The sequence below is a fragment of the Pezoporus flaviventris genome, unplaced genomic scaffold, assembly GCF_033815535.1.
Source record: "Pezoporus flaviventris isolate CSIRO_AGI_PZ_B2104156 unplaced genomic scaffold, CSIRO_AGI_Pfla_v1 ptg000036l, whole genome shotgun sequence".
Taxonomy (NCBI): Eukaryota; Metazoa; Chordata; class Aves; order Psittaciformes; family Psittacidae; genus Pezoporus; species Pezoporus flaviventris.
This window is the reverse complement of record NW_026892584.1, coordinates 1117502-1135693: the sequence shown is the minus strand read 5'-3', so window position 1 is coordinate 1135693 and position 18192 is coordinate 1117502. Positions and strand designations below refer to the sequence as shown.

Genomic DNA, 18192 nt, shown 5'->3' with positions numbered 1-18192 from the left:
CATAATCAATATTGCTACTGTTAGTTGTTGCGATTTATGTAAGAAAATCAACAGAAAGCATTTTCCCATGTTTGTTTTATTGCCTTTTGTCCTGTTGCAATTTAGAATATTTAGCTTCCTTAAACCAATTGCAGATATTTTGGAAACATTCACAAATTATCAAAGTTTTGAATAAATTTCATCTATAGTGACATTACTAGGTAAAAAAAAAAAAAAAAATTTTAGGTGTCTGAGAGACTGAGGAGACTGTTTTTCACTTGATTCAAGTTTTGTTTCCAGGTATTTAGAGTGTCATACAATTGCTGCCACTGCTGCTTTCCAAAGGTCCGATGTGTGCTGTGACTAGAGAAGTAAAACAGAATTGGAAGATGATTACTAGCTGTCATAATCACCTAGTAATTCTTTTATAGCACTACTTTACTCTCACAAATGAATAGGAAAATTTTTATTTTCCCTATATAAGGGGCTCCACTTAATCATTTAAGAGAATCCTTTAGCCTTCCCAAATATTTAAAGCAGCAACAGTCATTAGTATTCGTGTCACTATTAGATCATTAAATGAAATGCGCTGGAAAGTAGGACTCTTTCATTAAATAAGTTAATCACATTCAGTGTGAGCTTTAATAAAATTATGATAAATAGCAACTATTTAACTACCAGCAACTGACAGGAACAATACCTTGTTTCTAGTTAAAATACTCTACAAATATAAGTTGAATTATTAGAACACAGTAAGTTCTGCAAAATGCTATGAAGAATTAAGTCTTACCTGACAACTACTTTCCTCTGTGTCTGATCTATTTTGCAGTATACCATCTTTGTCTTTACAGCTGCAAAAAAGCAATGCTGTTTTGAGCAATGTTCTCAAGATAGTGCAAAGGTATTAAACTGCATAAAAACTATTAAAAGTTAAATCAATACAAAGATGAAACCACAGCAGTTCATTTAATACAGGTTTGCTGTTGGTTTTAACAGTCTAGTAGGCAGAAAAGCAAAATGATGGAATAAGATGAAGGCCATGCATGAACCCTGTTGTTTGTTGCCTACCTATTAAAGCAATATCCTGTACAGTTTTTATGAACTTCTCTCCCCTACAAACACATCCTGTTTTAATGACAGCAAAGAGAACCAGATAACAAACCTGCAAACAAGTTACTAGTTCTATAAAAAAATTATATGAAATATAGTTCCTGTCACTGGAAAGGAAAACACTGTTTAAGAGACGCAGTTAGGCTTGGTTTTGAGCATAAAGTTTTGCAGCCATATCTTGTAACAAACGCAGAAATTAAAAATTAGTATTTTCCTTAATATTTAACATTAGCTGAGAAGACTATAAATAGTATTGTTCATTAGTACTGGGTAAATTATGGTACTGCGGTTCTTACCATCAATAACAAATGCCTCTACATCATCAGCTCCAATCTGCAGTTCCTGTTGCATTGTGTCAAATGATATTTCTTTATTCTCTACAGCCATTCCCATGAAAGTAAGTAGCCTCATTTTTGCCATATTGTGTTCGTGCAACAAGCCTGTGTAAAAGTGTTGACAGCTTATGAATTATAACTCAGTAGCTCATTGTTTTCCATGTTATTCTTAATACATGCTTCCAATAATCTAAAATTTATTTCACATGAAGAAAATATTCCATCTGTCCTGATAAACATTTTTTGAGGTATAACATCAGTTCCTGGATCTTCCTTATGCTTTGTTAAAACAGGTAATTTAGTTCTGAATTCACCAAGACTCAGTTGTTGTCAAGTGAAAGGTCAAAAATACCTATGAAAGTGATGCACAGAGGTTTTTTTAAACATTAAAAACATCACCTGAACAAAATTTTAGGTGGCAAGGGTGCAAGTGAATGTCTCTTCATCTGGAAGAACAGCAATGCAAGAACAAGTGGAATATCCATAAATGGTAATGTCAAAACCCTCTTACAGCCTCACCACGCGTGCTCATGTAGTTGCTTGAAAATAAACCTTTCTCACTAATGGTTCAGCAACATAACATTTTTGTGCCAGAAGAATATGTTTTGGCACCAAATTAACTGTTATATCACAGCAAAAAAGCATCACATGTCACATATGTGCTTACAGTATCTAGCATGGCAATAAAGTGCTCTTCAAGAATAGAGGAAGAGTTATTAAAAGTTAGGGTAGATCTTTCACATGATTGTATGAATGGAAACACAAGGCATTGAGCCAAAGGCCTGCACACCTCAGAGGCTGCTTTCCTGAAAAAAAAGCAAAACCCTAGGTCAACAAAGTTGAGACACTCAGATGAACCGAGGTATTCCTTAATCCAGGCTCTGCGTGATACCAACAATGGTTATGGGGAAGTTTCTTTAAAATGAGTATCAAACATTTTGTTTCAAAATAACATTATAAACATTCACATTGCTTCAGTAAACAAGTTAATTTTGGAATTTACAACATCCATTTGCTAACAGGAAAGCCCATTAGTGCACGACATCATGTTGTTTTAATTAGCTATAATTATGATGCAGGTTCCCTGTTTGGCACTGATTCAACAAAAACACGATCATAATTCATGCAAATGAGGAGCACCAGCAACTATACCTAACTGGGTTTAATGGAACTCTACAAGCATCAAAAAATCAATTAGCACACATTAACCCTAATTAACAAATGCAAATGAGATGCTGATTAACTTTCTGAAAAAGACTGCAGATTAGATGTGGCCATGTTAGGGCGATTCAGTTGACACAGACGATTCTACTGCTGGCCTAAATTGTCAGCATTAATAAAACAACAAATGGTCACAAACGGACACCACCTGTAGGAGCTTCTCTGCACCAGTTTAGACTAGTCCTAATCCAGAGAAAGTTAGAACTAAAGACAATGCTGCACTGGCACTAAAATCCTATTACTGATACCATTTATTTTAAAGCCAAATATGTTGGCAACTTGTTAAAAAATGAAAAAATAATCTTTAAAGCATGGTTAAAAATATGTTTGTTTCTCGCAACAGATCACAAGTGCCCCGGAGAATTTTGGAATGCCTCATCTAGTAATTGTATTGTTCCTACAGCAAATTGCCCTTGTTTTTTGAAGGCATGGCTGAAACACTCAGACGAAGTTCCTAGCATTCTGACCTAACCTGCCTCAGAAACCCCATCTTGTCCACTGCTCAGAGACATTCAGAATTTTCTGAGTACAACATAAAGCAGGTGAGAAATCAAGATAACTGGAAGTAAGGCTGTCAAAACAGTTGAGTTTCAAAGTTTCAAACCAGTTACACAAATACTTAAGGGTTTTACTATTGGAAATGCGCACACTGTAAATTCGCAGAGGTAAACACAGATACAGGGAGGCAGAGCAAAAGAAATCATGACTATGGTACAATGTATAATTAATGCCAACTATATATGTAATTAACCTCCCATAACTTTATTCAAATGTTACCGTAACAGCATTTTCAGCAAATACTTCTGTGCACAACTAACATAAGCCATTTCAATACATAAAAATAATTACATTGCAAACCCCACTTTCCGCTAAGAAAGAATGGTGTTAAGATGTCTACCCAAGTAATGTGCAAATACATATGACAGAAGGTGTGCTTATTCTACATACATATTTACAAACTACCACAAACTTGCTGCTAATTTTATCCATGGAAAAAATCACACTGGCATTTCCATCATTTTAATACCTGAAGTACCAGCATTTTAAAGCTTTGAGGGTAATTATTCTCAAAATTATACCACACTCCATTAAACAAAATAATGCTTCCTTTTAAAGGCTGCACTAAACTCTGTTTTAGCAAAACTCTGCCTTTCCCTAAATGGATTCAGCCAGTGTTGAAGTGTCATTTCAAAATCAAAGTTATAAAAACAAAACAGAAAAAAATAACCCCAACCCTAATTTTTATGGAAGCATTCATTCATTACCAATATGTCAAAACCTTAATGCAGTAATAAAAAAATCTGCATCATTGAGCAATTTCTGCATTGTCGCTGACCCCTGTCCTAAAAAGCTAGAATATAAAAAATGTAATTTTAATGCATGCAATACCTTATGAACCAGTGCTCCTTTGAAACAGTCAATTACACATCAACGGGGGAGTGTCAAAGTGTTAATTACTACTCCTTTTTTCCACAGTGTGTAAATAAAGAGGGTGCTGACATTAACATTCCATCACATCACTTCATGTGATGAAACAAATTAACTGGGACAGACTGAGGCTTGCTAGCTCTAATACATAGCACATACAGACACACACACTATTTTACATGTTTTATCTTACTTCTCCTGAATAGTATTTGCTGCTATAGAGTTATTAATCATAAAAAAAAACCTGTAAGAGATTTTACAAACTGCTGGCTTACTCTACAGTTATGATCTCTGGCCTACACTAGATCACCACTGCATTAAAATTCTCTCCTGAAAGGTTTAAGAGAAAAGAAATGGGGAAAAAGAACAGTTCGTCCTAGCAGAACAACCCACAGTCAGATGGTCCACGTATGATCCAGTAGAGCTTAGGCTGTACAAGCTGTAATCCATTCGGAATAATTCTCATTAAATTTCCTTGGCTTCAAACTAAAGCACTAAGCAGCTTCTATATCTTATGCCATGTATAATAGTTAGAAATGGAATGATCTGAAAACTTACCAAGGGAGTCAATGAAGTCTTTGTTGTTCTGATAAAACTTGACATAGGATGCTAGTTTAGCACTTACAAAAATGGTCAAAAGCTAGAAGATGGAAAACAAATAGAAGAACAGTTTAAATATGATCTATGTCTCCCTTTCTGCATGCTGGACAGATTATATATATATATATATATATATATATAAAAACTCTTAGCATTCAACAGAAAAATAAACCATTAAGAGCTAAAATTATGTCTGCCGTCAACAGCTGAGGGCAATCTGTGCTGGGCTTACTTCCCTTTGTCAGGCTTGAAAGGCATTTTGCTAAAGAGCTCATGTGAGGACAAGTCTTGCAACTGAGTTTCTGAAACTTCTGAAGGGAAACATTTCACATGGCATCTTTAATTCTAAAAGCATTAAAAGAAATCGTACATTGCAGCTCAGTATTACTGACAAAGGCAATTATTTGAATGAATTTCAAAAGACATGATCAAAACCCAGAACTCTACAGACACCAAACCATCTTCCTAAAAACAAGTTACTTACATCATGAATAAGTTCTCCTTCCAAAAATTTCACGGGTTTTAAGGCAAGAAGATGATCAAAGAGAAAGGTATTTGGATCCTTCAGTGCTCGTACAATACATCTAATGAGAAAAGGAAAATGCTTGTTTTTACAGCAGTACACATTTTTAGGAGGAAGTGCAACTCAATTTGTTGTTCCCTGCTTTCAAGAAAAAGCCCAAGGGTTTTCAACTCTTCTTAAATGTAAGATATTTCACATTCCAATTTTAACCTTCATTTTCACAGACAGAAGAAAAAAAGAATAGAAAGCATTAAAGAATTTGCCCAGCATCACAAAAGAGATTTTCCAGGTGGTAAGACTAAAATCACCCTACTGTTTCCATCTATGCATTTATTTCCAGCCCAGCCTTCATTCCTAGAGGTATTTTTACTGTTGTCCTAAAATTTCATAGAACTAAGCTGTTTAGGAAGATTACTTATACTTGCATATGTGACACAAAACAGAGAAAACCCCAACACCAAACACTGAAACCGATAAATCATAGGCCTCCTAGCTCTAGACTATAAACAGACCTAAAGGGTTTCTAGAACTGTAGACTAAAGCTTTTGGTCTGTGGCACAAGAGAAACCCTGGCCTAGACCACCACCCGGCCACATAAGTACCCCCAGGAGAAGCCAAGGTTGCACAGACACTGCAGTACGAGAAACCCTAGGCAGATGCGTTCTTCTGGAGGTAAAAGGCCTCAGATCGCTGTAGGGTAAGTCAACGAGGTTTTCATTTATGCACAGACACTTTGATTTTCAAACTGACTCATCCTGATTCTCCTCCATGCTCAAGCATAAACAACTCCCTTGAAAACTGTTGGCTGTACACACCCGGCAGAGCCCCACAACTTAATAAAAAAATCTAATTCCCAAGGTAGAATGTCAAAATACAAGCTTTTACTCCTTTGGCCAATGGGGAAAACACACTGTTAAGAATCAATTTACTGTCCGATAAGTAAGTTTATTTCTGTGCAGGTCACATCCTTAGTACTTGCTCATAGAAAAGAGAGCAAGCATTTTTTTTTTTCCAACAGAATCTGCTATCTGCAAAGAACACTGAATATTAGAGAATCAGACAATCAGTAAGTAAAAAATGGAACTAAAGAATACCCATTCAAATTCTGATTGCACAGTTGATTTAAATGGAGTCAAGGTTGATCCCTGTCTCAGCAGTGACCAGAACACACCTATGCACTTGCACAATGGAGTAAGCCTGGCTCTGCCTAGAAACAACTCAACCTAGTGTAGAGTGCAGAAATAAACCCTTCACTAAGTCAGCCAGGCTACAGAAGAGGCTGCAGCAGGGCCCTTGCCTGCCAGGCCATGTGACACTCTTCAACAGTAAGGCAATCAACATACTGTAGCAACTGATGAAAAGCTACTTTTAAGGAAAGTGGGAAGTCAGTATTACCTGTGAGCATCAACTCTAGCCTGGGAAGCATTGTCCTCTGTGTAACTTCCTAGTAGTTCCACCATTACTTTTGCTGCAGTGTCACTGTAGAAGAAAAATAAAGTTACCTCAGGACTGCTGAAAAAGATACAGTTCAAACAAGACACTCAAATGTTTCAGTAATTCCATTACAACATTATAGGTCAAATGAAATTACACTTGAAAAAGATGTAGATGATCCATTTTTGTTCTAGTGGAGAGAACAAATTAACTAGATGTATTCTTTCAATTCTTGTTCTACAAAATTGTTTATCTTCACCCTTCATTTCATTCTCTTAAATTGATAAATTACCTGCTGGTTATGGAAAAAGCTTTCTGAGGTAGGAACAGCTTTATATGGTTCACCAGAATGCTCTTTTTATGCACATCTGGATTTAATCACTGCACAATAAGTAGCCCTGCAAAGTTTATTTGAAAGGTAAAATGGCATATCTTAAAGAATATTTACGGTCAGGAAAATGACTGTATAAAAGCTGCTTTTTCTTCTTTCAGAGATTCTCTCTTCCAAGTATTCAGAGTGAGAGCTGCTCATTTTACTGAGGAATTTAAGCAGCCAGCACTTAAGATCAGCTTAGGCTGCTGTAAAGCAAGCAGCTTCCAGTGCTGCTTTGACAGACAGCTTTCAGAAACACAATTCATCCAAAGAAAATGGAGCCTTGTCTACCCACCTGATTATTTTGTGAACAGCAGCTCATCAATGTTACTGCAAACCAGCTCCAAGACCGTTACTGTGTCACTTCAACAGATTTGGATTTATTTTCACTTAACAGTTTTCACCACTAGTGAGGCCAAGAGCTGCTGGTGGTTTTCATAGTATTTTCAGCAAAAAAACATACATACTGAATATGCTCTGTATACACACACAAAAAGCTATTTCCTGTTTCTCATGGAATTCTTGTTAACTATTAAAATAGAAGGTGTGACAGTTATTCTGTACAGAGAATAGCTTTTGTTGACACCATCTTACCACCTCCTTTGAACAAGAGAGGGTGTGGAGGTAGATACCACCACAGCTCAGAAGCGAGACACATCCACAACTGAGTAACACGAACACGTGCTTTGCATAAGACCCCACACACATACAGAGACTGGAAACTACTTGAGGTACTTCCTCAGTGGACAGGAGGAAAGCTGGATACTACTCTCCAGAGTACAGCGAGTTACAGTGTAAAGATAAGCTCTTCCTTCAAAGTAGCTCATTTTCAGATACAACAGATTTCCCCATGTGGTCTAATAGCCTACAGAATTTTCCTTAAAAGAATAAAAATTATAAGGCTCAAGAATAAAGATTCAATTCACTTTAATTACTTAGGTTAATGGTATATATTACAGAGGGAAGGAACAAACCAGCACAACACTCCCAGTACATGCTGTTGTGTGCTGTGAGACAGGTTTAACTCATATAGCAGCACAGGTTGGAGTGGTTTTACAATACAATGACACCATCTTTATGCAGGTACTTATTTTAAATCTCACAATAAGCCCATCTGACAGCTTCTCTAAAGGGTGAGGTTTTGTGTTTCTACAGAATTTACCAGATCTCACAGATGTGCAGTACAAATACGAAGACATCAGGGGAAGCAAGTGATACCATATGTAACTTGGATGTACACTGAGTCAAGACACTTTGTGACCAAGGCACAAAGGCACCTTTAGATCCCAGCTATTATCCCAGAACTGTGTTCAGGGATCGAAACATGAATGAAATGTTTGTCATAGAAGTCCAGCACTGAAGAGGTCAGCTCACATTTGTCATGCCAACTGACACTGGTGTGTAGAGGAACTGATAGCTCTGTATCAGTGAAAAAAGTTTAATTCAGACAGCTTTATATAGGAGGGAACCATTTGCATATAAAGCAATCAGTGACAGACTATGACTTTTGCATTTATGAGATCTTATCAACACTAGATGTTCTAGTGAAGACAAAAAAACAATTTAATACAGGACTGATACCATATAGACATTCAAACAAGGAGACTCAGCTCATGTGCTATTCAACCTAACAATACCAGACTCCTTATTTAATAGAAGCCTTCAGTAGTTGTTCTTGTACACTTCAGAACTGTGGTACAGATTTCTGGAACTTTTCCTCTCCTCCCATTCCCTTATGAGCAAAACCAGAAAACTATGCATTAAACTAATTTCAAATAGTATTTGTAATCCCCCCCACCTTTTTTTTCTTTTTAAAGTGAGGAAGAAGTGGAATCTTTCACTTGTATTTCTAAGAAACATCAGAATGCTCCAAGACTATTACCCCTGAACTTCCAGTACTAAGTTCTTGTGAACCTCAGCAAGTATGGCAGGCCTTTTAATCTTACTTGTTCTATTCACTGTCAGGCTACTACCGTAAGTTAGGGTGTTTAATGCAGGAACATGGATCACTATTTTACCAAAGCTCATTGCTAAATGCGTCTCACCTAAGATGCAAATGTGAACATTTTTTTCTAGCAAGATAGCTTGCACAAATACTAGCTACTCTTGCCAGTCTAGATATGCAACTTGACAAAAAGCCAGTAAGAATAGAAGTTAGGGTGGATAAAAGAAAAAAAAAAAAACAACAAACAAACCACAAAGCATTCAGAGACTTGGTAAGTTGTTGGAATCAAGTCCCTCTACATAACATGATACTAAATGGAATTAAAATTAAATGAAACAATTATTTTACAGGTGCCTGACATGCTAAGCTTTTTGGGACATGTATTAAGAACCAGTCCTGAGTGTAAACTTGGGCAGGCCTAATCCTGCTCTGAACCCTGCCAGGTCCATGGCAGAGGACAGCTGTAAATTGCACAAGGCTGGTGCCTGGCAGGGCTGCACAGCACAACCGGCTGCATGCAAGGCATGCGTGCCTATAAAACTCCATCTGTAACTGGAAAAGAACACGGGTTTTGTTACCTTGCAACTTCATACCAACACAGCTATGAAAATGCTGAAAACTAAAGCAGCCACACAAAATTACTGCAGAACCTTTATGGCAAGGAGAACAGTCAGCAGAGAATTAAGACTCATCTCTTGCAATGTTCAGCTACCAAACATAGCTCTCAGAAACAAGCCACACCAGCCATCTGTTTTCCAGCCACCACCACCAATTTTCTTCAGTTGATTATGGGAAAGATAAAACTCCCTCTTCAAAGAGATTAAGATGATTTTTGTCATCAGAAAGAAGAAACTTCAACTGGACACTGACTAGAAAAGATCTGAAAAATCAAGCGTTCTCTTACCACTGCAGGAAAATGAACACCACACATAGTATCTGCATAATCTAATTATCAGGAGCTACGTATCTGTTTACTACCAACTTATCCACTCAGGAAAAGTCTCTTAGCTATGGAAAAACACCTCTTCTGCCACAATGAAAAAAAGTTAAAATATAAAACAAACAAAAAAAGTTACACTCGATTGTTTCCAACAATGTATTCTTCTCCCATCACTCCAACATGGTAACTGAGGTATGATTTTTATTACTTACTTTTCAGTTCCCACTACCTTCCCATACTGCTAGATAGAGCAACATTCCTGAGTGCTAAAGCTGGAATGCTGCTGTGAGTTTCCCATACTATAGCAAATACTGCCCAGTGATCTAGGAGAGTGAACCAGGAGGTGCCAGGGCCACTTCTGGTTTTCCTTTCTGGATAGAAGTGTAAGTGCTCTGAAACATTGCTCCATTCAGTGCAAAGCTTGCTGCACCAGATGGTAAGGACACTGAGTACAGGAGTAACATACTACAGGATCTGTGAAAGTTTTTAACGCTCAAGTTAAAAATACCACTTATTACTAGTAAGCAGAACCCATTTGGTAGCAATGTTATTGGCAGTACTGGAAATAAAAAATCCAGATTTGATAACAGGACTAGCTAAAAGCAGCCATTAAGAATGGGAATTAAGCTAGTTAAAACCTCTCAATAAATCATTAAGATGACAAGTGTAAGCGTGTTATAGAGTATCAGTTTAGTATTTCTGAAACAAAGTAAGCACTAAGCCACCTATAAGATCTGATTAACATTTCTGAAATTATTTTTACCATTTGAAATCTTTCATACCAGACTACCAATGCAAAAGTATTTTAATGTTAGTGACAGGAACAAGAATTCCCAATGACGCTGTAGTAGCTCACAGCTCCATGAGGATTAATCATCACTAAATTGAGGTTAGCTAAAAATGATCCTGCTATGCTGATGTAGCATTTCTAGGCTACCATTTCATCAGGCCAGAATAAGCTAACTCTCCTGCCAGAAGAAACTCTCTTCCTCCTAGGACAGCTCAACACTTGCCTTTTTTAACCCCTGGCAAGGCCACCTCCCCAGTCCAGTCCTCTGTGCAGTTACACATATGCCGACACCAGCACACATGCGCACAGGTACTGGTACCAGGAAGGGACAGGACAGAATTGTTTCCTCTGCAGCAGGACAAGGCTATACAAATGTTCTGCCAATGGTGTAAGTCAGCAGTGTAGAGGTCCTGATGCTGCCCCACTATGAAAACTAAAACAAACCTCAGTAAACTAACTCAGAAAACACAGAGAAGGGGAATGGTGGAAGGAAGCAACACATATCCCAAACTACAGCAGGGACAATTCAGATAAGCTGAAAACTGTTGTGGAACTACTCGCTGAAACCACTTCTGGATACCAGCCCATCTCTACAACCCTGGCCAATGCAGTCAATACACCATATCACATCTCTTAAGATAGATTGATGACAAGTCTCGGTTAAGACGTTAATTTAGAGACGTGATACACACGGGATTACTTTGCATGCCACAAGACACTGGTCTGCCAAGTCTGTTAGATCAAAGATGATGCTTATGATCCAGGATAATAATTTAAAATGGCCAAGCAGGTATTCTGTGGACATTAATTTCCATGACGAGTGGAAAGCTCTGTCCTTAAGGTAACATTTACATAAAAAGACTGATTCTGTTAACTGTGATTGATAAGCCTCCCAGCATCATTAAGTAAGAGACAGCACTGCTATGCACTAAAATGTCAAAAGTGTAATTAAATAATAAACTTGGCATGCATGATGCTACAATGCTCAGAGATTAATATTTATAGAAAGGAATAGTTTTATTTTGGGAGTCTGCTGTTTGCAGCTAATTCACTACTAACTTTAATATTCTTGAAAACACTGGTATAATGCAAGAGTGCTTAAGGACATCAAAAGAAGAAAACCTAGGTGTATTTGGACAACCGATGCAGCTTAATTTTAAAAGCACCATGAGAAATACTTTCCTTACAGATCACTTACAATGCATCAACTTAAAATATAGTGGTCTAGTATCTTATCACATCTTTCATACCTTTTTTTGCAGTCTACCAGGACATCATACAGCAGTCTCAGGAGAGTATGCTTTTTCTCAGTGCCAAGATTCCAGTCAGAAATCCATTTTCGGACCTAAGTAGAATACAAAGTGAAAAAGAAGCACTGGGGAAAAGACTAAAATAACCCTGAAAATATTTCTCATTTCCTCTCAAGCCGAAAAGGATTGAAAAGATCTTGCATTGGGATTTCTCCTTTGGGTCCTCTGACTCTTCATGCAGAACCTGGAAGTTCTCCCATGAGAAGCCAGACACCTATGCTCTCCCTGTTACTTCCTAAGTAAGGATGAGTGATTCTAATACACTCTGATTCCAGAGCAAGGGACAAGAACTTGATGCCTCACTCCTGATCAAAGCTTCTCACTTTCATTACTATCACAGGAATCAAACTGACACATCTAACCACATGCAGCATCTGAAACAGAAAATAAATGACAACTTGATTTAGATTCTGCAGACTATCTTTAAATAAGGAATATCTTTAAAAGATAAGAAATTCTGTAGCCTGCATTTTTCATTTCACAAAGCTCTGGCAATTTATAACTGCAATGGTCTGTATCAACTGTGACTAATATTTAGTGAGATGCAACATGGTTAATGCAAAGGCTGTAACTCGAAGCACCACATTAATTACCTGATCTAGTTCAGTTGGAATGTACTGGATGGCACCACATGACGAGGCTACTTTAAGAAGGCTGCAGTACACGGTGTATCTCACAGGAGTGTTCTTATCCATACCATGGAAGAGATTGCTCAGCCTAAACCACAAAAAATGAACAACTGAGTTAAAGAGCTTTCCAAAAACATTATTGGGGTGCACACAGGTGTTTTTATTAAGATGAAGGTAAAAAAAAAAAAACAAAAAGTGCTTCCTTCAACAGAGAAACTTTGATTTAAAGACATACAAGGTCTTTAATATCTCTGCAAGATACCATTGCCTTGCTTTCCTCTGCACAATACTTACAGCTGCAATCTAAGAGATGGGCGCTCTCCTTCCCGAAATTTTACTAACTTCTCACACAGGTTTTCAATCAGTGCTTCTTGTTTGTCAGGTTCCAGGATAAGCAGCAAAGAGACTACACTGTTCATCACACTCTCAACATCTGTGCAAAACAAAACAGGCAGCTGTTTAAAACAGCAAGCAGCATTCATCAGTAGCTATTCAGTGCTGGAGAGTTACTTCTGTTATGAATGATTATTTGGCATTGGCAAGAACTGTAAAAGAGAGGAAATGCCAAGACAACCAACATGGATATTCATCAGAATGTACCAGAGATTTGGTTCATGTAGTCTTTCACCAACATATCTCCACATAAAGCAAAAATTACCATTCTGAGGTCAAAGTGGAATTTGGTATTGGGTATCCTGCTCTGAATTCTCTGTTCACACATAAGAGAAGTCAGAGGAACTTCAGGTTTTGGTCTTAAACAGCAGCTTCAAGAAAACTGCTGCAGGGTTCTACAGAGAATACTAACACCTAATGCTCAAATACAGTAAAACATTTCACAAGGATATACCCACATACAAGAAGCACAAGAGATACCCAGATCACAGGGAAAATGCCTGCAAGAACAAAGTATATTCAAAAGCCCCCTCCCCCCCCAGCTCCTGTTTTAAGCACAGTGTTCTACCCCTTCCAAACAGGACCAGGCAAGTTTGTGTTTTCACAGTCTGCCCAAATATCAGTTACAGAAAGGATAAGAACAAAATTCCTTACATATGGAAAATACTGTTATTCCCCGAAATGACACCTGACCATCAAACAGCAGAGCAACAGCTTCTCTAGTATGTCATATTAATTTGCCTACAGTAAAAGGCAACATGAAAAATCATTTTGAGTACTCCTTCTTAGATGAACCAAGTGTTCCTTCAAACAACACATTATTCCTATCAGCTGTTGATTTTTTTACACGCAAAAGTTCTAAATGGAACAAGTATGTTGGTACAGTGCACAGCAGGCACATACATGTTTAAGGCTACCTCAGCATTATCTGTGTCATTAAAACACACTGTTACAATTTCTAAGGATCTACAGCCCTAACTCAGTAACACTTAGTGACTATTGAAAATCCTAATGTTTTCAGACAATAAACAGAATAGTTTGGGTTGGAAGGGATTTTAAAGCAGTTCCAACCCCCTGCCATGGTCAGGGACACCTTCCACTAGACCAGGTTGCTCCAAGCCCTGTCCAACCTGGCCTTGAACACTGCCAGGGATGGGGAAGCCACAATGTCTCTGGGCAACTTGTGTCAGGGCCTCACCACCCTCACAGTAGAGAACTTCTTCCTAACACCTAATCTCAATCTCCCCTCTGACAGTTTAAAGCCATTCCCCTTGTCCTATCCCTGCATGCCCTTGTAAAGCGCCCCTCTCTGGCTTTCTTGTTGGCCCCTTCATGCACTGGAAGGCTGCTATAAGGTCTCCCTGTTTATCAATTTATCTTCCTATTTAATCAATGTTTAAGCCTTAAAATTTCTACTTACATGTGCCTAGTCCTGATTTTTGTTGTTACTTTATTGTTTCTTGATCTGCGGCATCACAGCCATTAACTGACGGCAAATCTTGGTTTTATTATACTTTTTTTTTTTTTCAGAGACAAAACCTGTTTTACACACGACTCCTTGTGCCCCCATAACAAGCACAGTCTAGCTCAACTCCTGACTCCTTCAAAGGGTGCTAGATGATTGGAAAGGGAGGGGCAGCACTCATGCAAATTTTACACGGTAATGACGAAATAAGCATTTCCAGTTTTATAAAGATGCACGTTAACATGCAAGGCAGGCAACATACCTCTAAATTCTGCCAACCATTACTGTTTGAAAGCACTGATGGCAGTATGTTTAGCAAAACCAGCAAGATTTAATGATGCAAACCTTTGTCATCTTCTTTCAAGCACACATCACAAAATTCAATGATCTGTGCCAAGTCCACATGAAGTCCACCTTCAGCGTTTTCTTCAGAGATTTCTGCTCCTTTGGATTTCAGGTAAGCTCGAAGTTCTGCAGCCTTAAAACAAAAAACAAAGACAACACACACAAAAGTTTGTGAAGGGCAAAGTCAAAGTAATGAAATTTCTTGATGACTTTTGTTCTCCAGCCACTCCTTTGCTCCCACCACTTGCTCACACTTCCTCTCACTTTCCTCTACTTGCCTTGTATCCTACAATACTCCCTCTCCTCCACTTTAAGGCACCCAAATCCCAAACATTGACCCAGCATAAGATGGTGCAGTAACTGAACAGACCACATAACTGTTGAGCTTTCTCACAGTATGAACATGTCACTTATGGGTAGCTAGAGCACAGCAGGCCTAGTAAGTTTTCATCACAAAGATGCTTTCCTTTTTAATCTTTTTTATCTTTCACAGCCTTTGAAACTTCAGGCAAAACAATAAAACCATTTAGTTTGTCTCTTCACCAGAAAAAAAAAAAAAGGGTATAAACCAAACCACTTCAGAGGAAGCAGAACTTACTTCTTCACACAAGTCAGAGCCAGTTCCCACTGCCATGCGATGACCCACCTTACCTTGTTAGAACTTAAGCCTACACCAAGAAATATCTTTCCCTCAGCAACAGGCCTACACATTCACATTCACCCATGGCTTTAGCAGCAGAACCACAACGCACAATCCCTCAGAAGCAATCTGAATGAGGCCACACAACTTTTGGCAGAGGGGGACTCCAACCAGGCTGCTACCCTGACACCATGCGTCGCTGACATCAAGCTCAATGTCAATTCATTACAGAACCATAAGACACAGCTGAATGCTCTAGGACCCTTTACGGTACTGGAGATGTTTCAGATGGGTATTTACTAGATGTTTTGGCAAGTGAAAACTGAAGACTTGCAGTTGCGTATGCAGTTCCTGAAGATTTCTGTGTATACATACACATTGCTTTTAAAAGACACTGGAAACAACAAACCCTACAACTCAAATACGAAACAAAAAAAGATCTTACAGAGAAACCCCACAGTTCCCATGCCTGTGGCGCTCCCAGCCTCATAGGAACGCTCCAGCCCGCACCTGAACTAGTTTCCCTCTCCTAAATAAAAGTGTACTCCTGAGGGGAGATGAGGCCAAAGTCCCGAGAGATGAAGGACTGGAAGAGGGACGCTACAGCCACACACTTATCTGTCGGGCTCGGGCTCGGGCTCGGGCCCGGGCCCCGCTCCTCCCGCCCCGCGCAGGCCTCCGCAGCCCGGACCCGCTTCCCCGCCCCGGCCTCCCCGCTCCGCTCCCCGACCTGATCCTCCTCCGTGATGTCGATGAAGGCCGGGACACTCATGGCTACAGAGGCTGCCGCTGCCGACCTGAGCACGCCGCCCGCACCGGAAAGGCACCGCCACTTCCGGCACCGCGCGCCGGCCACTTCCGCTTCCCCTTCTCCGCCTCTGGGAGCGGGTCTCTCGAGCTCCTCCCCGCCCGTCGCGCGCAGCTGGGCGGGGTCGGCTTCGGCCGTTGGCTGTGAGGTGGGCGGCGGGAAGCACGAGCGTCTGGCCGTGCCTCGCTCCGCACGGGGCTGTCCGGGCCCTCCGCGGCCCTGGAGTCCGCCTCACGGTGTGCTCGTGGCAGCGGGCAGCGCCGCTTCAGTGCTCCTGTGTGGCGCAGAAGGGAGTAGCTGGCCGCCTTCAGCCAGGTATCCCCATGGGTGCTTGTGCCTGGGTGCGGCTGGTGTTCCACTGATCCCACGTGGAAAGAAAAACGTTTCTTTTCCCTTTCCGTCTAAAAGTTTTATTTCCAGCCCCCGGAAAAAAAAACAAACAAAAAAAAAAACCAAAAACCAACAAACTACCCAGAAAACAACCAACCAGGCTGAGTTCTTACATAGTCCTTTTTTCTGGAAAAGTTTAAATAATAGACGCAGCTTTGATATGTTGAGAGTGGAATGTGGTCAGAGAAAGGGCAAGAGTTCCTCACCAGACACAAGTAAGCTGTTGCTTAATTTTGTCTTGCCACCTGAGCTCATACTCCAACTGAAAGTAATGAATTGAGACTTGGTGTTACCAGTGTATTGCGTGCTTTTCCACCCAAAGAATATGAAATCTATTCAACAGCTCTGGCACAGCAGCAGGCACATAGCTTGACTTTTCCTGACATTTCAAAGGCTAAAATGAAAGCTGGGAAAAAGAAAACTACAAGAAATCTTCCCTGTGACTTATGCTAAGCATTCAGTGGATACAGAAATTTAGAGTACACTTATGCAGGTTCACGACTATTTGGGTTAATTATTTTCTGAATAATTAATTATTTAATAACTCATTTAATAAGAGCTGCAAGGTTTTGAGAGAAGGCTTTGTGGATGGCCTTGAAGTCAAGTCCCTGATAGGAAATAATTACATGAGCTACACAGGGCCTGGAGGTAGTGTTCTGTGCTTCAAGAGTTTAAATAAATAATCTGCAATATCAGAAAAGTTACTGACTTACTGATCATGCCACTGAGTGCCTTCCTAATGTTGACACTGCTTAGCAAAAAGTGCCTTGCTCTGCTGTTGGCGAAAACACTCATTTAGCCCCAGTTTTGCAAAGGAGATATTAGGAATAAATATGGAAACACAAATAAAAAGAGGGCTTAATGGTGTCATTTGGTGTTCTCAGTGGTTTACGTTTAGAAATAATTTACACAAACCAGAGACTGGTTGAATGTTAATGGCAGCCTTGGATTTTTCAAAGAGGTTTGCCAATATATTGGCAGGAAACCAGAAAAACCTAGCAACTGATAACAAACTCAAGGGATGGCTAGACTAAAGGATGCCACTCCAGACAGCTGCTGTGCTTAAAACCCAGCAGATGCTATTTTTGTTGTCTTGGAAATTCCCTGTGGAAATTCTTAATTCCTCAGGAAAACAAGTCTTGCTGGATTCAGCTCCACTGGCCAGTGACTGCGAGTGCCACCCCTCCTGCAAAAGCTGAAAAAACTGAATTCTGCCGTGGAGTTACTGGGTTAGGCTTGGGGTTGCAGGAATCAAAGACCCAGCCTGAGGTTTGGGGGAATATGGTGAGCTTGTAGTACAGCCTTTGCATTTTTTAGCTCTGTGTGCTGAGTTTTACACGTTTGTATCACGTCTTACACACATAGCATGATTCTATCACCTGCTTTTGTTTTGGATCACCAAACTTTTCGGGAACTGTTTCTAATGTTGGTTTTATATAAAATATGTAGAAGATATTGGGAGCACCAGCAGTTTCCACCTTTTATCAGTAGGGGTTGAATTAATTATTAGTCCTATCACCTTACTATCATTATA

At 39.5% G+C, this 18192-nt stretch overlaps 1 protein-coding gene across 1 annotated transcript; it reads right to left on the bottom strand.

Moving 5' to 3' along the window:
• Nucleotides 1-59: 59 nt before the first annotated feature.
• On the bottom strand, nucleotides 60-16340 carry EIF3M (eukaryotic translation initiation factor 3 subunit M). Its single transcript, XM_061462813.1, has 11 exons — nucleotides 16191-16340; nucleotides 14821-14953; nucleotides 12912-13050; nucleotides 12582-12705; nucleotides 11929-12023; nucleotides 6592-6675; nucleotides 5158-5257; nucleotides 4632-4713; nucleotides 1386-1529; nucleotides 770-830; nucleotides 60-342 (listed from the first exon to the last, which is right to left on the bottom strand). Exons 1-11 carry the CDS (start codon nucleotides 16230-16232, stop codon nucleotides 222-224), a joined length of 1125 nt encoding a protein of 374 aa, XP_061318797.1. The 5' UTR covers nucleotides 16233-16340; the 3' UTR covers nucleotides 60-221.
• Nucleotides 16341-18192: the final 1852 nt, after the last annotated feature.

Coding starts and splice junctions, on each gene's coding strand:
- EIF3M (XM_061462813.1), bottom strand. CDS start 16,232: ATGAGTGTCCCGGCCTTCATCGACATCACGGAGGAGGATCAG. Junction 12,706..12,911: donor CCATCTCTTAGATTGCAGCT/GTAAGTATTGTG, acceptor TTTGTGGTTTAG/GCTGAGCAATCTCTTCCATG. Junction 343..769: donor CAGAGGAAAGTAGTTGTCAG/GTAAGACTTAAT, acceptor TTACTTCTCTAG/TCACAGCACACATCGGACCT.